The sequence below is a fragment of the Quercus robur genome, chromosome 8, assembly GCF_932294415.1.
Source record: "Quercus robur chromosome 8, dhQueRobu3.1, whole genome shotgun sequence".
Classification (NCBI taxonomy): domain Eukaryota; kingdom Viridiplantae; phylum Streptophyta; class Magnoliopsida; order Fagales; family Fagaceae; genus Quercus; species Quercus robur.
In genome coordinates, this window is record NC_065541.1 from 1,852,033 (window position 1) to 1,874,594 (window position 22,562).

The 22,562-nt window shown below is 37.0% G+C and overlaps 1 protein-coding gene across 1 annotated transcript; it reads right to left on the minus strand.

Annotated features, from left to right (window-relative positions):
• Positions 1 to 1,612: 1,612 nt before the first annotated feature.
• Positions 1,613 to 13,575, minus strand: LOC126694031 (subtilisin-like protease SBT5.4). Its single transcript, XM_050390059.1, has 11 exons — positions 13,492 to 13,575; positions 13,193 to 13,302; positions 5,780 to 5,877; positions 5,479 to 5,643; positions 4,684 to 4,792; positions 3,676 to 4,219; positions 3,202 to 3,299; positions 2,824 to 3,069; positions 2,608 to 2,720; positions 2,274 to 2,489; positions 1,613 to 2,160 (listed from the first exon to the last, which is right to left on the minus strand). Exons 1-11 carry the CDS (start codon positions 13,573 to 13,575, stop codon positions 1,613 to 1,615), a joined length of 2,331 nt encoding a protein of 776 aa, XP_050246016.1.
• Between the last annotated feature and the right edge of the window lie 8,987 nt (positions 13,576 to 22,562).

Here is a 22,562-nt window from a genome sequence, read left to right on the forward strand (position 1 = left end):
CTAATCTTTGATAATTATGATTTATTTTGCCTTGAAAAGGGCGTGGATGAAATGAGTCAACAATAATTTATGTACATGATGATAAGCAAATGGCCAAAATCCATTTTAAGCAGATAGTGGATCAAATTCATATATGTAATTAAGAGAAAATTTTCGAGTACGTTTATAGAAAGGCCACCAAAGTTAGACCAAATACTCATCACGGTATAATCAAAATCTTACCAATCGTTGCCTAGAATTCGTAACAGAAGCAATTAGCAACGTTGTTGCTGCTAATACCAGAAAGTAAAGGTACAGTTTTGGTCGTACTTTGAATATAAGTTGAGATTTGATATTTCATGACAAACCACAATTATACTAAAGCAGACATGCAAGAAAAATAAAAAATCAACAAAAAAATTGAGAGAGAGAGAGAGAGAGAGAGAAATAACCTTTTTTGTGAGGAAAAACTTTGTGAAGAATGAAAGAAAGAATGTCAAATTTATAGTAAAAGGGTGTGAATAAGAAGAGACAAAATAAGAGAAGATGAAGAGTGATATTAAAGTAAAAGGTAATAAGGAGATGAAAAGGTAAGGGAGGGAGAAAGGTTGGAGAAAGTGTAAATATTTAATAAATGAGTAAATGTCAAAAAATTATAATAAAAAAAATTAGAAAGAAATAGGATAATGATGTGGACGCTGATGTGGCTCAACTGGAGCGTAGCAACAATAAATGCTATACTTCATCTTTTAGATATATAAATAAATATATATATATATATATATATATAAATATATGTTGATGATGATTTTTCAAACGGGTTTTCAACATTTCAAGATTAGATTACTACAAATATGAGGTACACCACCTTTCATTCAAATTCACAACTAGGTTGAAAGAGTTGGTTTCCACTGTGAACTTCATCATTGAAGAACCTCGGGTTTGTTTAACATGTGGGTTATAGGGTTTTTTTTTTTTTTTTTTTTTTTTTTGAGAAACTGTAGGTTCAAGTTTAGTATAACAGGTCTTCCTAAAAAAAAAGGTCTAGTTTAATAGGTAAAATCTATTGTATTCTATCCACAAAATAAAAAGGTAAAATCTATTGTAACTAAAAACTTAAGTTAACATTAAAAAAAAAAAAAAAAAAACTATAATTTTGAATCCTTCTTTTTTTGATGAATAGTTTGAATCCTTCTTAGCCTAATGATGATGAGTACTTGTCATTTGTCAAGTAGTAGATGTTACGGGGTTTAAATCATATCGTATTTGTAGGCAAAGCCTAGGAGATCGAGAGGGACCGAATAGCCCACCCAAAAAAAAAAGTTTTTAATGGAAACGTGCGGAAGTCACAACTTTATGAGTTATCATGATAAGTGAGAATATTATTCCAATAAGCCAACATTTTTGGGTTTACATGCGGTGATGCAATTTGAAGGAACAAGAAAGAGGCATAAGATACAGAAGGCAATCAAATAATCAAATCATCTTGATGTTTCTGTTTTCATTTTCAACTAGAACTAGGATTACATAATTATTCTGTCCAAGAGGAAAGACGAATTCTGTTCTTTCAACATAGAACACCGTAGGCTGTAGCAAATGAAAACATCTAAAAAGTGGACCTATTTTTTTATTTCTAGCTAGCAAGATTCACTGCAATAGGACTCCTGACTGAGTGCTTGCCGTCTGACCAAATCATATCTCCAAATACATAGCCGGCTCTAGTGCCTAATTTGGCAAAATTGGGTGTAATAATAACCTGGAAGGTCTTCTTTTCACTAGTTGTCTTGAACTCCAAAACTCTAGGTTTGACAGTGACGAAAACTACAAAGGGTTGCCTGACACGCACATTGTATGTGCCTGGAGAACCAACGTTAGTTATTGTTCTAGTAAGAATCACCTTGCGTGCTTGGATGTTAGGAACTGCAATTGAAGGGTAGTTGAAGTCCTCTATACTGAAAGTATCGGGACATGAATAAGGCTTCTGAGAAAATAATCGGATCATGGTATCATTGTAGCCACGAGCACATAAGAAGTTCAAGTAATCTTCAGTGGTAGCGTCATAAACGAGTCCAGGGTCCATTGCACTGTTTGGGTTCACATGTCCTGAACCATAGGCAAATGGTGTCGCTTCGACAGTGGATGAGTCCAGAATTGACTTCCTGGTGTTATCTCGGGTTTTTCTTGGATTTGAAAATGGAAATGGAAAGATTAGAGGAGGTAAATAAGAATTTGCAACACTTCTCTGACTGCACAGCATGAAGGATTTGCAATATGAACTCGAAGAGAATGTTTACCTGTAGTCATGATTGCAGATTTGATAGCTGATGGACTCCAGTGATGGTACTGTGTTTTGAGAAGGCCAACAATGCCAGCAACATGAGGACATGACATGGAAGTGCCAGAGAGTACAGAGTAAGGAAACCGGCGTTTGTCATTATCTAATCCAGTGGGACTTGCTGCTTCGGTGTAAGCAGCAAGTATGCTCACTCCTGGTGCAGTGATATCAGGTTGCAATTAACACAAAGAGTTAAGCACATAAGAGAATCTGCACATGAAGTATACTTGAAAATAATGTCAAAAAAAAAAAAAAAAAGAAGAATGTTGAAGATTGAATTGCTTAGCAGACCTTGAGAATTGTTGGCTCAATGGTACTGGGTCCCCTAGACAAGAATGCAGCCATAAATGGTGCTGGCTCTACTCCTAATAGTGTCTTTACATCAGTAATGGAAGCAGTGGGGTCCCTATTACAAAGAAATATCCATTTGTAACAATTATAACTTGTTAGAAAATAATCTTGTATCTAACTAGTTCAAAAATGACTGTAGAAGTGAAAAAGATAAGTACTTGGTTCTGTTAAGGTAAGCAAATATGATTTGGCCATCAGTGTAGTTGATATGTGAAGCAGGTAGCACATGAGGATCAGCTGAAAGATCATTCCCACCAGTCACATTATTAGCCAATATCATCCCTACAGCACCTGCCCTAAGACACTCACTGCCCTTCTCAAGTCTTGCATTCTCCCCTCGTAGACACAACACAACCTTGCCTTTCACCTTTTTGGGATCAAGACTTCCAGCAAAACAAAGTAGACTTCCAGGAAAGATTGGGAAAAAAAAAAAACTCAGTTTTATATGGTAGAGAATTGAAGAAAGGTAATCATACAATTTGATATTACAAAATTATATTTGTGTTAGATTCAGGACATGGAGTGGTTGTGCTTACGCTGATGTGGTGGATGTGTTTGCATAATTACCATTTGCAGCACTGATCACTGGATAGAACTTTCCACCTGGTACGCCTGAAGCTGAAAGACTTATTCCCTAACAATGAAAATTAGGAATGTCACTTCAATTGTTTTTCATGTTATGAATAAAGATAACTTATATATTTCTGGTCAAAAGTTGCATTTGGAAGAATTTAAAAAAATTCCTGGTCTTTCCAGAACTAGTTTATCAATAATGCTCTCTCGAATATGCATTATATGGAAAAAAAATGGTAGGATTGAACTCCCACCTTATCCAACTGCAATGCCAAAGGCAAAACACCTTAGTATTAAGAATCATCTAATTGGATAGCTGAATAAGCAAACAGCTCAGAACTTGGCTAGCCACAACTCACTTTCATGTCATATGCATACTGAAATTAATCCCTTGAATATTTTTATACATGGACTGTGAAAAATAAGATACACAATACCTTGATTTGCTTCTTGTTGCCAAGAGAAACATAATTAGCAAAATTCCTGTTTGTTGTACTAGCCCCAACTGTGAAAATCCATGGAGCCACATTTGTTACAGTTTCCAGAGTTGGTCCATCATTGCCAGCTGAGCAAACCACAGCAATATTATTCTTAACAGCATGGAAGGAACTTATTGATATCCCATCAGTGAAAAATTCATAGCCCCTAGTGCGACCAATAGACATTGACAGCACATCAACACCATCACTTATTGTAGCATCAACGGCGGCCATGATATCTGCATCATAGCACACACCATCCGTATCGAGGATTGGCCAGCAGACCTTGTAGGCAGCCACTCGGGCTCTTGGTGATCCACCTGATGCAGTGCCATTGCTAATGTTAAGAATACTAGTGTGGGGTACAATGTTACCACCAGCGGTAGATAAGGTATGGGAGCAATGGCCGTCCAGATCGCGAGCAGAGTTAAGGGATTCATTAACAGGAGTTCCTAAATCTGCAGCATAACCTTTGTTAAAGTACCGAACTCCAATCAACTTCCTGCATACATAACAATTAAAAACGGTGAAGCCGGCCCATATTCAAATGTGAACATATGAGAATAGAGAGCATATAAGGAAGCCTTTCTTAGTAGTAATACAAGCAAATACCAGATTGACTTAACAAGAACGACTAGAGGGTGATTTCTATCTAATCATATTACATTAGAAGCCACTCCATGTGGTTCTTTGCTTTGAAAATTTAGCCATTCCATGTGGTTTTTTGCTTCGAAAATTTACTTAAGCATTTAAGACATGATAATTCCCATGAAGCTGATATGAACTCATTTCTGTTATCAAAATCGAAACTGTCTCTTTTGGTTATCAACATATACTTCTTGATAGTAATCATAAACTCTTTCAATATGAACTCATTAAGGCAATACACACAATCGGATGAGGTATTTCCTATTCAAAATTTGTTAGAGAAAATTGGCATGAGTGGAGGGGAAAAAAAAAAAAAACCTGTTGCAACGAACTCCATCTTTATGGCCAGGTTGACAGATGCCACGCCATTTGGCTGGGATGGGACCATACCCCTTATCTTGGAAGCTCTTTGATTCTGGCCAAGCACCTAGCACAATCCCATTGAAAAAAGAGGGTACACCATAACATGTCAAAACAAAATAGCAATTAACATAGGAAAATTTGCACAAATATTTTTTATATATACATGCGAACATATTGCATTTATGGATAATTGAGATTTATTTCTTTGGTGACTCTTAAAAGTTGCAAATTGTTAATGATAACAAATATCAAGTTGCAAAGATAAGAATAAGTAAATGTGGATGACCTAAGCAATGGAGGAATTGATAGAGAGAGAGTTACAACCATAATAAAAAAAGGTATATTTATTTTATATATATATATATATATATATGGGTACTATGGGTTGTTAAAAAAAAACATGCCATGAATCTCTAATATACATTTTTTTGTAACATGAGATCAGCACACAATCTGAAAAATATAAAATTGGGTTTGTCAGATCAACTAAGAAACATCATACGTTGATTTGAAACATATCAAAATTGACCTGATAATTGATCTAGTAAAAAAAAAAAAAGAGTTTCGAGTCAAATATGGTCATGTCAAAGCAGTAATACAAAGCATATGGTTTTCATTATAGCCAACTTTAAGGGCTTGTACAAAGAAGTTAGTTGGGCTAGAAACATGCATGCAACATTTTCATATTTCTTCACACTTTGTGAAAGGAAAAGCAATCAATTTTGAAGTAAAAGAGAATATAAGACTCACCGGTGTCAAGGGTTCCAATGACTACATCTTCACCAAACCTCCCTGCTTTCCATGCTGATAAAACAGGAATTTTTCCTTTTTTAGTAAGCCCAAGAAATTCCCATGACCGGGTTGTGTGCAGTTTTCTTGGTAGGTTTGGGAAGACTGATATTACTTTTGGATCCTCTGTAAGTGAAAACACAGTCATTGTCAGATATAGTCCCTACTGCCATAAATTTAGCTTGCACCAGGGACAGAAACAGAGGAAAGCAGAACCATCAATATAAAAATCCAGAGAACTGAATTAGATTGTATTCCTCACTTGCAATCTCTGTTGCTTCTTTCTCATCAAGCATTTCAGCAAAGCCATTGATATGCCTTGTATAAGAGTAAATGATTGCTTCCTTAGCCTTCAAAGTACTTTGTTAGGTTCTAAAGTTTAGGACTTTATGTATTTTAGAACTCTAATGTGTAATGTTGGCAAACCATGATCAAAACAATGTGTTTAGAAGTGTTTAAAGCTAGCTCAAAGTTGTATGTTAATGTAAAGTTGGAATCGAGTGTAAAGCAGAAAGCAGTGTGGCTTTCGGCCTGGCTCGATCGATCGAAGCTTAGGCTCAACCGATCGAACGTCAGGCAGATTGCTTTTCTGCAGATTCGTCCAACTCAGCCCTATGTGTTTAAAACGTTTTTAGGGTTTCTTATTTGTCCTAAGTATAAAAGGCAAACCCTAGCCACGTTTTAGTGTTGCTCATATTGCGGTTTGTGTAAATCTCTTGTGAGATCTAGAGGAGCTTTCCTTTACACAAACTTAGGGTTTTCAAGGAAGAGACATTCTCTAAACCTTGATGATCAAAAAAGTTGCTGCCATTAAAGCTTAAAGAATACACAAGCGGGGGTGCTTGTAGCTTGTAGGAATCCAAGAAAGAAGGAGTTCGTGGATTCGGAGCTTGCACGTGGTCGTGTCAGTAAGTTCTACTGGTTGGTAGCATTAGGAAGTCAAGCGGGGGTGCTTGTAAGTCCTTTTGTATGAACTTCGATTCTTTCTGATAGTGGATTCAAGTTTACCTTGAGGATAGCTAGGTCAAATCCTCCCCAGGTTTTTACCGGTTTGGTTTCTTGGGTGATCATATCGTGTGTTATTTATTTTCCGCTGCTTTGCATTATTTGATCTTTATTATTGTGATAACCTAGACTTGTTAATCTGACTAAGTAACAACTTGGCTAATTAACTAGGTTTAATCAATTGTTTGAAGGGGTCTAAAAACTGTCAAGTGGTATCAGAGCAGGTAGCTCTTTTGTTTTTGATCCTTTGATCTTTGAGCTGATCCTTGACCCCAGTTCTCATGGAACACAGACACTCTCTAGTTATTCCTCCTCACTTTGATGGGAATAATTATGCTTACTGGAAAGTAAGGATGAAAGCCTTCCTGAAATCCATTGATGAGAGGGTGTGGAATTCCGTTGAATACGGATGGGAGAAGCCCACTACTCCTGTTAGTGAGTGGCAAACTTCTCAGAAAGAAGCAGCTTCGTTTAATAGCAAGGCTATGAATGCGATTTTTAATGCTGTTTCTATGGAGGAATTTAAGAGAATCTCGAATGTTGAGATCGCTCATACTGCTTGGAATATCCTCCAGATTGTGCATGAAGGCACGAAGGCTATCAAAATAAATAAATTGCAGCAATTGACTTCTAAATTTGAAAGCATTAGGATGTCTGATGATGAATCTTTTGATGAATTCTATGCTAAACTGAATGATATTGTTAATTCTACTTTTAACTTGGGTGAAATCTATGATCAACCTAAAATTGTTAGGAAGATTCTTAGATATTTGACTAAAGATTTTAGACCCAAGGTGATTGCCATTACTGAAAGCAAGGATGTGGACTCCATCTCTATTGATGAGCTTGTAGGATCTCTTCAATCCTATGAGTTGGATCTACCCAAAACTTCCAAATCCAAATCAATGACTCTTAAGTCAGTTGATGATGTTAATGGTGGTGGATTTGATGATGAGCTCTCTGCTACAGAGATTGCCTATCTTGCTAAGAATTTTAGAAATTTTCTCAGGAATAACAATAGAAAGGCAAGAGGCACAAACACTGCTGAACTTAGAAATTTTAGGAAGTATGATCCCACTAAGGTTAACAACAATGATAAACCAAGAGAAAGAGTAGGTCAAACTTCTAATAATTCTTTGGGCTCTCAATGTTTTGGATGTCAAGGGTATGGACACTTGAAATCTGAATGTCCAACCTATTTGAAGTCTATGGGTAAGGCTATGGCTGTAACCCTTAGTGATGGTGAAGTTTCTAATCATGATTCTGATTGTGATGAGGATGGAAACTTCATTGCTTTCACTGCTACTGCTGTAGTTGATGAGAGCATATCTGTTGAAGAGAACCCTTCTGATGGGGAACTCTCTGAAGATGCAGATCTTCAAGAGGCCTATAACAAACTTTGCAAAGTTGCTGCAAAGGATGCTATGAATGTTGAACTTGGTCTAAAGAAAATTGAATCTCTTGAGCTTGAAAAGAAAAATTTGCTTGTTAAATTATTTGATGCTAATGACCTTTTGAACAATGTGAAAACTGAAAACATGCTTTTGCTTGATAAAATTAAATCTTTAGAACTTGATTTATCTGTTGCAAGATCTGTTAGTTCTAAACTTGATCAAATGCTAAGTGTTCAAAAGTCTTCTTCTGACAAAACTGGTTTAGGTTATGTTGGTAGCATTTGTGTGTCCGCTCCCCATTCCACTAAGTTTGTTCCTTCATCTTCTTCTTCTGAACCTTCTGCGAGTGAGATAGTGAGTGAAACTGTCAAACCCCCTGTGAGTGAGGTTGCTAAACCCTTAGAAGGTTCATCATCTAGGAAGATTAAGGTTGATCTGAAAGAATCTAAGCCTAAGAAGCCTACCCTATCTAAGGACAAGACACATGATAAACCTGCATGGGTATGTCATTTTTGTGGAAAGACTGGACACATACGTCCAAATTGCTACAAGCTGCAAGCTGCAAAGAGAGCAAACAAACCAAAAGTACCTGTGCCTCAAGCACTTGATCCTATGGTACTTATTGGTGATTTGGTAAAGGCTTTAAACCTTTATTCTAATCCTGGAGTTGGAAATCATTCTCAAGTGAATAAGAACTCCAATGCTCGTGGTGCATCTAAAAAGTTTTGGATGCAAAAGACTCGGCCTAACTGAGTCTTTCTGACATGGTCCTTGTGCTTCATTGCTATATCCTTTGTGACCAATGTTATTTTTTTGTTGTCTCTAGGATTTGCACTGCATAACATTCATGCATTTCATTCTAGGTGTTTTTATTTGTAATATATATAAAAAAAATAAAAAAAAAGGGAAAAGGAAGCACATTTTGTTTTTGCACTATTCTTCTTGGTTTTTGAGAACAAGGTTGGTCAAAATATTTTCACATAACATGTTGTTTGTACCTTGTTTAGCTTTGATGAGCTTATTTATTGCACTCTACTAGTTGAAGATTTGTAGTGCATGTTGTGTGGGAAAGATGTGTATGGTTTTTGATTACTATGTCTTAATCTTGAAGTCACATGTTTTTAAATGTTGGACTTGAACTTTTAGAGAAAGGCATAAATAACCATCTTACCACTGTTCACTAGCCAATCATGAACACCTTAGTGCATATCATAAGATTTTGTGCTCGAGAAAGTGTAGCACATGCACAAAAAGAACATAAGGTGAAGTCTCGGTAAAAGTGCTTAATTCTTGAAATCTAATTGGTGTGTACTATTAGGCTTGATGCCAAACTCACATAAACTTAAAATTGGAATGTATATTATGAGGCATAAATACAAGAAAATTACATGATTGCAAGCTTATGATCTAGGAGATGTGGGAGTTATATGATGTAACTCTTTAGGTGATAGTCTCTTTTAAATTCTTTGTGATGAATTTTGTAGACTTTGTGATTGATTGCTATTCACATATCACCTCACATGTATCTCATGTCTTTACTAGTCGCACACACTACACGAGTTACTCATTGCTAAACATTGTACATGTTATTGTGTGTGTTTATGGTCTGACCAACCAAGTTTTTGCAATCACTTTGAATTATGTGCAAACTAAATTGTTGCTTAAAAATTTGTGGAGAATGCAAAATTTTGTTTTTGGGGATATTGGGGTTAAAATTCTTGTTTGGAAAAACATATCATCTCATACTCATGCATTTTTGGTCTTAAATTTTAATGCTTTGAGTCAAATCTTTTTGTTTTTCAAAAATTGTGAGCCTCTGCCTAATTCGATCGATCCATCCTGTTTTTCGACCGATCGAAATTTTAAAAATTTTTAATTTTTTTAAGAGAGGGAGCCTCTGTCTGTTTCGACCGGTCGAGGCTGATTTTCGACTGATCGAAACTCGTGTTTCTGGTTTTTAAAAAAAGGCAGAATAGGACTTTTTCAAAGTCACTATTCAAACTTTTTCAAAGTTCCTCTCTCTCTCCGCGTTGGCACTTGGCTCCACCATCAATTTTTGTCGTTTTCCTTCAAGATTCTTGCTGGGTTTTTGTCTTTGGAAGCCGGTAAGACCCTTTTGCCCATCCTTTTCAAGTTTATTTCTTGATTTCATGCATTTTTCATGCATTCTCATGTCTATTTTCGGCACTTTCAAAATTATTGGGTTTTTGATAATTCAAGCCAATTCTTGTGTAATTGATCAATGGGTTTTTTATGCCATGATGTTATATTGCTGTTCCCTATGATTTAATTTGATCAATTTGGTAGTTTTTGAAAAATTGAAAATTCTAGGGTTTTGAATTTGATCCGAATTGGGGATTTTGTCAAATTAGGTTTAAATTGATGAAATTGACTTCTCCAATTGATGTAATTGGTCATTATTATAGTTATTCTATCATGTGCAATGATCAATTCGTCAATTTTTTAAAAAATTGATCAAGTGGTTCCTTTAATTTGGGGTTTTTGTGTTAAAAACCTTTATGTGCAAGCCATTTTTGTAATTTGAATCTTTTTGACTCAATTCACTGCATTAGCACATGCATCATCACATTTAAATTTGTTCATGCATCATATAGATTTTGTTTCTATTTTTTGTTTTTGTGCTAACTTGCAGTCTGCCTTTGGTTTTGGTTTTGTGGTTTTTGTTCTTTTGCTCTGTGTTTTGATCCTTATCTTAGCACCATGCCTAGGAAAACTAGAGCTCATAGGACCACTTCCACTTCCTCTGAGTCTCCACCTAGAGTAGAGCTGTTTAAGAATGATAAGTGTAGAGAAGCATATGACACCTTGATCTATAGGCGTAAGATCTAGTCTGAGCGAGCTGTTGTGTTAGATGCGCTTGATCCGGCCATTAGGGCTAATTTTGAGTCTAGGGGTTGGTTGCCTCTCGTACAGATAGATCATCCACCTCCGACCGCCCTGATTAGAGAGTTCTATGTGAATCTCTCTTGCCATATCTATGATTCCAACACCCTTGTTAGGAGTTGGATACGAGGTGTAGAGTTCACCATTACCCCTCGGGTGGTGGCTGATGCTCTAGGGGTGCCGGTAGTTCGGGATGCTGTTTATCCCTATGATGAGCCACCTTCTTTAGATGTTGTCATGTCTTACATCACTGGGTCATCTATCCAGTGGGGTTCTGATCCTCGGATCACGTCCGCTGAGCTTACCGAGACTGCCTATCTCCTTTTTAGGATTGCGTGTCATTCTGTGTGGCCTATCTCTCACTTCCACACCATCCCTTTAGAGCGATGTGTGTTTTTGTTCGCCTTAGCTTCTAGAGCGTTTATCAGTTTTCCTCACTTGTTCCTTCGTTCCTTGAACGAGGTTCATAGGAGTTTTGCCGTAGGGCATGTGCTGATTCATCCTATTTTCATTCATAGGATTCTGCTCTATTTGGGTTTAGATGGTTTTCCGTCAGGTGAGCCTGTTCATGTGATAGCTCTTATAGGTGCCACCTTTCTTCGTCAGAGGGCTGCTCAGTTGAAGGGTCCTCCTTCTCGTCCTAGAGGTGCGTCGTCTAGTAGTGTTCCTCCTTCTCCCTCTTCTACAGGTACAGATGCTGCTGAGCCTTCAAGTGCTGCTGCTGATATTGATGCTGCTGTTCCTCCACCGACTGTTACGGATGATTCAGACATTCGTCGCACGTTGGATCATCTTTTGACCGTTCAGGTGGCTCAAGGACAGATTTTGGTGGACGTGCTTGATGAGATCCGTGCCTTGCGTGCGGAGTTGGCGCAATTTAGACCACCTCCCTTTTGATGATGGATATCTTGTGTGCCCTTTGGCATTCCGTCACAAAAAGGGGGAGTACTTGTAGGTTTTTGTTTTTAGGGGGAGACTTTTTGTTTTTGGTTGGAGCTTGTGGAGTTTTTAGATTGTATCTAGGTGCTTCATTGTGTACTTAACTTTTTTAGCTCTTTCCTTATTTTTGATGGATATTCATGTTAGGGGGAGTTTTATGTTTTTGTTAGTACTTTATGAGTTATTCATTGATATATGTGTTTATTTGTGTGTTGTTTGAAATCAAGAAGTTATTTTGTTTACTTGTATTATTTCCACACATACGGTTATGCATTTTGTTTAGTGTTTCAGGAAATATACAGGTTGATTCAATTGAGCTGCTGTCTACACTTGCAACTGATGGATAGTAGTTAGGATTGAATTTTTTGTTTATGAGCATTATTTTGTAAAGGGCTTTTTCATGTTGTAAACTTTGAGCTCATATGTTGTGTTTTGTCACGGATTGCCAAAGGGGGAGTTTGTTAGGTTCTAAAGTTTAGGACTTTATGTATTTTAGAACTCTAATGTGTAATGTTGGCAAACCATGATCAAAACAATGTGTTTAGAAGTGTTTAAAGCTAGCTCAAAGTTGTATGTTAATGTAAAGTTGGAATCGAGTGTAAAGCAGAAAGCAGAAAGCAGTGTGGCTTTCGGCCTGGCTTGATCGATCGAAGCTTAGGCTTGACCGATCGAACGTCGGGCAGATTGCTTTTCTGCAGATTCGTCCAACTCAGCCCTATGTATTTAAAACGTTTTTAGGGTTTCTTATTTGTCCTAAGTATAAAAGGCAAACCCTAGCCACGTTTTAGTGTTGCTCATATTGCGGTTTGTGTAAATCTCTTGTGAGATCTAGAGGATCTTTCCTTTACACAAACTTAGGGTTTTCAAGGAAGAGACATTCTCTAAACCTTGATGATCAAAACAGTTGCTGCCATTAAAGCTTAAAGAATACACAAGCGGGGGTGCTTGTAGCTGGTGGGAATCTAAGAAAGAAGGAGTCCGTGGATTCGGAGCTTGCACGTGGTCGTGTCAATAAGTTCTATTGGTTGGTTGCATTAGGAAGTCGAGCGGGGGTGCTTGTAAGTCCTTTTGTATGAACTTCGATTCTTTCTGATGGTGGATTCAAGTTTACCTTGAGGATAGCTAGGTCAAATCCTCCTCAGGTTTTTACCAGTTTGGTTTCCTGGGTGATCATATCGTGTGTTATTTATTTTCCGCTGCTTTGCATGATTTGATCTTTATTACTGTGATAACCTAGACTTGTTAATCTGACTAAGTAACAACTTGGCTAATTAACTAGGTTTAATCAATTGTTTGAAGGGGTCTAAAAGCTGTCATACTTGTCAAGAAATTTATAAATAACAAAGTTGTGTCATTTTTATTCAACATTGACCAAAAAGAAAAAAGAAAGAGGAAAATAAGTTATACAGGACACCTGTTATCAAATTTTATACCTTCTTACGAATGATGCAAGCAAGTCTAAATGAGAATTCGTCACACTCTCAAGTTCTTGCAATGAAGCATCAAGTACATGCGATTGTGCTCCCATGTACACAACATAAGACTGCACCATGATGTAAAAATTAAGGCCATTGATAAAACAGTTATAGAAATCTAGATCAATACTGGTAATGGCATACATTAAGAACTTGGAAATTTTATTCACATGCATAAAATATCAAAACCTTTTCATGAAAACAAAAAACATAGAACTTTGAATGACAACATTGATCAGAAACCAAAATGTTGTTACCTTTTTAGCGCCATTGGTGGTGGTATGCAATAGAAAGAAAACAACAAGGGATAAAAGAAGCGAGGGGAGAAAAGAAAGGGCCATTTTTTTTCCCTATCAACTCTTTCAAGTCACAAAACCAAAGAATAAAATTTTACGAATAGAGATAGTAAAGAGAATCTGCTTTCCTCTGCTTTTATAACTCAGTTTTGCTGTGTCTTTGGATGATACAGATAATTGGTCATCCTTCAATAACGGAAAGTAGTATGGTTTTGCCATTTCAAGACGATAACCTTTCAATTGAATATGGTCAATTTAGACAGAATGGGCTTCTAAAAAAAAAAAAAAAAATTAGACTATTGCTATTCCTGAGAAGGTTTCTAAAGTTCTTGGCAAGATAGGCAATCTCTGTAGCAGAGAGCTCATCATCAAATCTACCACCTTCAACATCATCAACTGACTTAAGAGCCATTGATTTGGATTTGGTAGTTTTGGGTAGATCCAACTCATAGGATTGAAGAGATTCTACAAGTTCATCAACAGGGATGGAGTCCACATCCTTGCTTTCAGTAATGGCAGTCACCTTGGGTCTAAAGTCTTCAGTCAAAGATCTAAGAATCTTCCTAACAATTTTAGGTTGATCATAGATATCACCCAAGTTAAAAGAAGAATTAACAATATCATTCAATTTAACATAGAATTCATCAAAAGATTCATCATCAGACATCCTAATGCTTTCAAATTTAGAAGTCAATTGTTGCAATTTATTTATTTTGACAGCCTTTGTGCCTTCATGCACAGTCTGGAGGATATTCCAAGCAGTATGAGTGATCTCAACATTCGAGATTCTCTTAAATTCCTCCATAGAAACAGCGTTAAAAATCACATTCATAGCCTTGCTATTAAACGAAGCTGCTTCTTTCTGAGAAGTTTCCCACTCACTAACAGGAGTAGTGGGCTTCTCCCATCCGTATTCAATGGAGTTCCACACCCTCTCATCAATGGATTTCAGGAATGCTTTCATCCTTACTTTCCAGTAAGCATAATTATTCCCATCAAAGTGAGGAGGAATAACTAGAGAGTGTCCGTATTCCATGACAACAGGGGTCAAGGATCAGCTCAGTGATCAAAGGATCAACAACAAAAGAGCTACCCGCTCTGATACCACTTGATAGTTTTTAGACCCCTTAAACAATTGATTAAACCTAGGTAATTAGCCAAGTTGTTATTTAGTCCAATTAAACAAGTCTAGGTTATCACAATAATAAAGATGAAATCATGCAAAGCAGTGGAAAATAAATAACACAAGATATGATCACCTAGGAAACCAAACCGGTAAAAACCTGGGGAGAATTTGACCTAGCTATCCTTAAGGTAAACTTGAATCCACTATCTTGAAAGAATCGAAGTTCATACAATAAGACTTACAAGCCCCCACGCTCGATTTCTTATTGCTACCAACCAGTAGAACTTACTGACACGACCACGTGCAAGCTCCGAATCCACAGACTCCTTCTTTCTTGGATTCACCACTAGCTACAAGCACACCCACTTCTGTATTCTTTAAACTTCAATGGCAGCAACTGAATTGATCATCAAGGTGTAGAAAATATCTCCTCCTTGAAAACCCTAAGTTTGTGTAAAGGAAAGCTCCTCTAGATCTCACAAGAGATTTACACAAACCGCAAATATGAGCAACACTAAAACGTGGCTAGGGTTTGCCTTTTATACTTAGGACAAATAAGAAACCCTAAAAACGTTTTAAAACAAATAGGGCTGAGTTGGACGAATCTGCAAAAAAGCATTCTGCCCAAGCTTCGATCGGTCGAGCCTAAGCTTCGATTGATCGAGCCAGGCCGAAAGGCACAATGCTTACTGCTTTAACTTGATTCCAACTATACATTGACACACAACTTTGAGCTAGCTTAAAACACTTCTAAACACATTGTTTTGATCATGGTTTACCAACAATACACATTAGAGTTCTAAATACATAAAGTCCTAAACTTTAGAACCTAACACATGCAACCGAGAAATGTCACCAAATCACACAGTTCACATTGTCACCTACAAATTTTAATTGAACTAAAAGTAGCCAAAAACAAATCCTTACCAAGTATATGCATCATACGAAATATCCAAAATATACATCGGCACATAATATGAAAAAATAAGCCTAAATACATTACAATGCTACATAAGTAAAAACGTATACATAAAATCTAAAAAAAATATTTAAAATTAACATAATATTTTGAAAATTAACATGCCTCTCAAAAAGAAAACCAAATATATTGTGAGAAAAATTATGGAAGTTTAATTTCTAAGTCCAATGAAAATGAGGATTTATATTGGACAAATGTGGAGACAAATAATATTTACCTAATTCATTGAATCCGACTCTTGCAATTCTGCATTGTAGTTAGTTTTATGCACAAAATTGAAAAGTTTTCTTAATTCTTAGATTTCCCATGACTTTTTAGATCCATCCATATCTATTTAAAGCAATAAGTTATAAATATATAAAAATTTTTTCCTTTTCCATTTAAAAAAAAAAAAAAACATTGAAATTGTAAAGTTGTGGTTTACAACTATTTTATGTTGGCTTTAATTCTGTGCCAAATTTGATTGTAATTATGTTCAATCTTATGTACCTTGTATTTTATGTGAGATTTATTTGTAAGGGTTGTGTGTGTGAGAGAGAGTGTGAAGACTCATGGCAAAGTGCAGAGCAAAGAAGATTTCGTGGGTAGCTCGCGAGAAGCCTTCCCACGAAGTGAAGCATATGATCAATACATGACTGGAATGCAAAGAGTCAAGACAGATGGTGATAGCTAGTTTTCACGAGTGTCTCGTGGGTAAGGCTTTCACACGAGATACCCGCGAAACATTCTGTTTTGCCAATTTGTTATATCTGATACACCCTATCCCTAACCACACTATATATACCCACATTACCCACAGATGTTGAGGAGTGCTTTTCAGGGGTAAAACCCTAGCCACAACCCTTGAGAGTGAGAGATTGTTATACCCACAATTCTCTACACAATCCATTGTGATTTTCCTCAACTCCTAACTCTCCATTTCCATATCCTTGAGAGGTTGATAGCCCAACCACTTACCACACCCATTTTGAGTGTCAAGTGAGGTTTTGGTGTTGCTAGGAAGCATTGGAAGAAGCCAAGCTTTGGCGGATGCAATCGGGTGTATTGTGAGATCCGAAGAGCTAGACAAGACACGGTTCTGAGAAGCCTTGTTGGAGTAGGAGCTTGGAGGGCTTAGGTGCATTGGGTAGATTAGGCTTGGAAAGGTCTCTTGCTATTCATGTATCCCAATTGAATGTCTAGTGGATTGATTTACCGCTTGGACGGTGGAGGAGAGGTTTTACGTCGAGTACTTCGATTTCCTCTTCGATAACACATCAATGTGTTATCTTGTGTTTGCATTCTTCTTCTCTACACTTTTAGCTTTCATTTTACTGCTGTGATTTGATGAATATGGCTTAGAGTAGTTTTATTGTTTGTTTGCTCGCATTTACTTTAATCCGCACTTAGTTTAAGTAAGAGTAAAATCAATCGAGCCGTAATCTTTAATTTGGGGGTCTAAATAGCTCTTATGTTTTAACACATTTTCGAGCTTTCAATTGGTATCAGAGCGGGTACACTTATTTGGTTTCATTACCTAAGTTTGATCCTTAACCCCTTTGTGATGGACTGATCACAATCACTCAATGCTCCACCATTCTTTGATAGGAGCAACTATGCATTTTGGAAAGTTCGTATGAGGGCATTCATGTGTGCTATAGATGAGTCGGTATGGGATTCCGTCGAGAATGGGTATGTTAAACCCACGATAGCCAAGTTCGAATGGGACAAGGTAGCTCTTGCTTTAGCGAATGCAAATAGTAAAGCTATTAACACTCTATTCTGTGGTGTGTCTACTGATGAATTTCACAGGATATCGAATGAGGAGACTGCCAAGGAAGCTTGGACAATTCTTAAGACTACCTATGAGGCTACTAAGAAAGTCAATGGCATAAAACTCCAAATGCTTACCACTCGATTTGAAGAGCTCAAGATGGGTGAAGATGAGTCTTTTGATTCATTCTATGGGAAGCTCAATGAAATCATAATTGCCAAGCTTAATCTTGGAGAGAAGATTGAGGATGCAAAGGTGGTGAGAAAGATTTTGAGGTACATACCGGAGAGCTTCTGTGCGAAGGTCACAGTTATAGAAGAAAGTAAAGATTTGGATGAGATCAAGATCCAAGAACTCATTAGATCTTTCCAAACATATGAGCTTGGACTGCCTTCCCACAAGTCGAGCAAATCACTTGCTCAAGTCGAGCAAATTACTTGCTTTCAAAACCATCAATGAGAGAATGGATGATTCCTCCGAAGAAGATGATGTGGAGAAGGAAGTAGCATTCTTTGCAAAGAACTTTCGAAAATTTCTGAAAATAAAAAACAGTGAGAAGTCGTTCAGTAAAGGAAAGTATTCATCCCCCAAAGGTGATAGGAAGGAGTTCAAGAAGAAAGATGGGAAGGATTCTCAATTCCCTTAAGGAATCGTGTGCTAGGAATGCAATGGTCATGGACATCTCAAGAAGGGGTGTCCCAACTATTTGAGAGGGAAGGGTAAAGTGTTTGCCACTACCTTTAGTGATTCTGAAAGCTCAAATTATGACATGGAAGGAGAATGTGATAGTGAAGGAAATTATAGGGCCTTCATGGCAATTACCTTCATTGATTCTAAGGATGAGTTGAGCAGTTTGGTTGATGAACTTGGTGATCTTTCCAAGGATGAGGAAGTTGAAGAATTGGAAGATGAAGACGTATGCCAAAATGAAGGGGAGAACAACCTTCAAGAAGCATATGATTCTCTGTTGAAAGATTGTGGCAAATAGCCAAAGTTGCAAACCTTGCTGTGAAAAAGATGAAAAAGGTTGAAAAAGAACATAGGTGTATACCTGTGCAACTTAAGGAAGCAAAATGTGAAGTAGAAGGACTCAAGGGAGAACTGGTTGAAGCTTATTTGAAGATCAAGTTTTTTGAACTTGAAATTATCCAAGCTAATGTCAAGGTTGAGTGCATCTCCACCAAGAAACTTGACAATGTGCTGTCCTCACAAAAATCGTCACATAATAAGACCGGTTTGAGCTATATTGGAGAAGGAAGCTCTAGCAGTGAACCCAAGAAGGAAGTAAGGTTTGTATCAACCAAGAATGAAGAGAAACTCAAATAAGTGAAGCCTAAGATTGAGACCCCTACTGCGGTAAAAAGAACCATTGGTGCAAAACCAAAGGAAAAAGGGAAGTCATTACCCAAAAATCAAAGGGGGCCTTAAGTAAAGCACTTATGTCATCATTGTGGCGTACAAGGGCACACAAGACCGAATTGTTTCAAGCTTCATGCACTCAAGAAGGCTGACTCTATGCGTGGCCAGAAAAGTTCAAAGAGAAGACCAAAGAGAGCACAAGCTAAGGGAGATAGTGAGGGACATCTCATTGGAGACGTTATGGAAATGTTGAAGAACATATCATTATGCCCTGCTAGTTTTACTTCAAGGTTTGAAGGTTATGTTGATCGTACCCCTCCATCTAAGGCTCCCACCTAAAACACTCGTAAAGTGTCGGTGAAGAAGGGTACTTATGCATGATTACTTCCTATGTCCATGCATTAATACTTCCAATGTTTAAGGTCATAGGTTCATGCATCATGACATACATATCTTCTTGTGTCATTACTTTTGGCTTATAGCATGTTTCTTTTTCAAGTTTTGCTTTGTACTTGTTTTTTTGTTGTCGTTGATCTTACTTTACATGTTCTGTTTTTGAGTGTGTTGAAAAATTTAAAAACCCATAAAAATTGAAAAACCTCCAAAAAGTTTGATCGCTTGTGTTGTGTATATCACATGTGAGTTTGGCCTAGTAACTTCGTACTAATGGCGCAGTGCATTTACGAGCTTAGCTTGTTATGTATGCACATCTATCTTTGTGGGAAAAATCTTGAAATCTATGTGTGATTGTTGTAAATTGATCTTCAAGCTTGTCATGTATGATTGGTCAATAGTTTTGTTAGTTTTGATACATGCATAGACTTGTGTCTATATATCTTCCCACACTTTTTATATTTTCGCTTAAAGAGCTCAACAAATGTAAATCTCAAAATGAAAAGAGATAATGAGCTACAAAAGCCATCGCATATACTAATATTTGACTAGGAAAAAGGGAAATTGACTTATATTGAAATGTATGGTGCTCAAAAAGCCAAAGGCTTATTCTCAATATTGAAATATCAAAAATTTCAAGCATTGATCTTAAAATGAGATGTATTGTTCAAAAATGATCAAATGTTATGATTTGTAAAGAAGCCAAATGAAAAGCTCCAAAGATGTGTAATCATTTTCTTGTGTGAGGTCATATATGTTCATTTCTCTAATTGAGATAGACCACTTGACTTAGTACCAGTTGTGTATGACTTGATTGAATTGATCATTGAAGCTTTACTCTGGACTGAGGACTATTTCACATTTGATACTCACACATAACACACAAGACTTTTGTTCAACAAATGCTTATTTCATTTATGTGATTGTACATGATAAAATGTGATGTGTATGCTCAATTACTTGTCGATCAAACCCAAAAAGATTTTTGAGTATTTTATATGTTTTTGAAAGTGTTTTTATGTTTTCATGCATTAAGTTTTTGCTTAAAATGCATTTTTGTGTTCTTCAAAAACTTCTTCAAAGGCATTTTCATGAGAAGCTCGCAACTAAGCTCTTCCAACATAAAGAGGTTAAGGCAAAAACTTGAAAACACAAAATTCAGACAGAGACTTTTGCGACTATTTCATGACTAATGGCTTCCCACGAAAAGTTTTGTGCTTCAGATGCATTTTTCGCAAGTAACTTCGTTAGTATGTAACCCACGAAAAATGCGTATTTTCAGTTTTAAAGGGCTAATGTGACAGATTTTTAAACACACTTGAGTTCCCTCTCTTCACCTTCCTTGTGCCTTTCTTAACCCAAAACCTTATTTCACTCCAAAACCCAATCAAATCTCAAAGGAAAACCTCTTCAAATATATTCTAAGGTATGTTTCTACAATCTTTTCTCTTTATTTCCTTAGATTATGCAGAAAATTTCTAGGTTTTTCTTGAATTGGATATTTTCGAAAAAGGGTTGGGAACCTATGATTTTGTGATTTTTTTTTTTTCAAAATTTTTGATTGGGCTTTGTCCCATTTGTCTTGTTTGTGTCTGTGTTGGCCCCATGTGGCAATTTTAACTTGTATTTAGGTAGATTTTCACATGATCATGCATTGTCCACATGCTAAATAGAGTGTTGCATATCAAGTGTTTGATAAAATGCTCAAGTGGCATTTTTGAGTTGTTTTGGACTCCAATGAGTTCCAAATTCTGGGATTACCAATGATTGAACTTGCTTAACATGTTTTAATCATTGGGTGTGTGTTTTACACACTTTGACCCAAAGGTGCCTATCCATGCCTTGCCATGCATCTCCTAGGCACACTACATGCACACTTGATGTACACACATGCACAGTTGTCATTTTTTTTTTTTTTTTTTTTTTTTGCATTTTAATGATATTTACATGTTTTACCACTTAAAACATGTTCATTTGACATTGTTATGTTCTGTTTTAAGTGTTGCGCTTCTGTTTTGGACTAACTTAACACTAATCAAGTTTTTGCTCTTGTTTTGTGTTTTTCCACTAGTTTTCTCTTGTTTTGTGATTATGTGTGTAGAAGTATCTATTCAAGAAGTCAACTATGAAAGGAGGCAGCAGCAAAGGAAAAGAGCCTGTGATTGATGTTGATAACCTCTCTCCAAGGCCAAAGAGGACTCAATCACTGACAGGGGTATTTGATCCTGACAAGTTCAGATCCTATGCTGCATTTCAGAATTATGAGAATTATTTTAGAGAAGCTTCGTTATTGGTTGAAAGGGCTGTTAAGCAGGCGTCTCTTCTTGAAAAAAAAATCCCTAAATGGTTTGCCACCAAGGATTGGAACTACCTACTTGCCAACCTTGATGATGCATATGAGAACATGGTGAAAGAGTTCTATGCTAAGGCTATTTTTGAATAGGATGAATTCAAATGCTGGGTTAGGGGAAAGAGTTTCTCAGTGACACCGGTTTATCTGGTGGAGATCCTACGCATCAACTGGCCGATGTTTCCAAAACCACTGGTATATGACGACTTGAATTTGGAAGAGGAATTTCTTCGAGAAGCCTTAGGAGATAACTTGGAGATCTCATCTAATGGGAAATCAGTAAGTGTGGCATCCCTATCTCTCGAACTGAGGCTACTCACGACGATCATGTTTCACAACCTCTACCCGTTATCAAGCACTAGGTACATGAATCTCGATTGAGTGTTGTTCCTTCACGATTTGATCATTGACGAGGAGATTGATGTGTGCTCTCACATTTTCCATATCTTGGCCAAAACAGCTGAAAGGACTGCTTCAAGAAACTATCTTCCCTTCTGCCGCCTTATTTCAAAGATTGTAAAGCTCAAAGGCGTGCATCCTATGGAAGATGAGCACCCATACCCACAACCAAGTCCAATAAACATCCACACACTTAATGCTAGTATAGGTCACACCAGAAAGAGCACCAAGCAAGAGAGCCATGCTCTGGGTAGTTCCAGCTCTAGCTCACATACCTATGATGAAAAGCTAGACAACATCATGGCCACTCTCCAAGAGATCAACACTAAAGTATCCGGACTAGCTACCACCATGCACTCCCAACACATTCGCTTTGACACAAAGTCCACATCTCTCCAGACTCAGTTTGACCAAATTCAGAGGAAGTTAGAAGAATATGGAGACTAGCTATTCCATGACAAAAAGGGGGAGATGGTTATTGATAGGGGGAGTGTAGTGATAGGGGGAGAGCATTGCAGATCAAGCCAGCCTAACATTAGACTTTTTGTCTCACATCACCTGTTTATATTTTTATTACTTTCTTTTAAATCTTTAAGTACTTTGGTTTAATTTTAGTTTAATATTCAATACTTTGTTTATATCACTGCTTTGTAACATTTTTTTAGTACTTTTA

Bases quoted from the DNA above. Each gene is read 5' to 3' on its own strand.
- LOC126694031 (XM_050390059.1), bottom strand. From the start codon at position 13,575: ATGGCCCTTTCTTTTCTCCCCTCGCTTCTTTTATCCCTTGTTGTTTTC. The intron at 13,303-13,491 runs GTAACAACATTT...ATCATGGTGCAG, and splicing joins CCACCAATGGCGCTAAAAAG to TCTTATGTTGTGTACATGGG. The intron at 4,220-4,683 runs GTTTTTTTTTTT...TTATGTATGCAG, and splicing joins GATGGAGTTCGTTGCAACAG to GAAGTTGATTGGAGTTCGGT.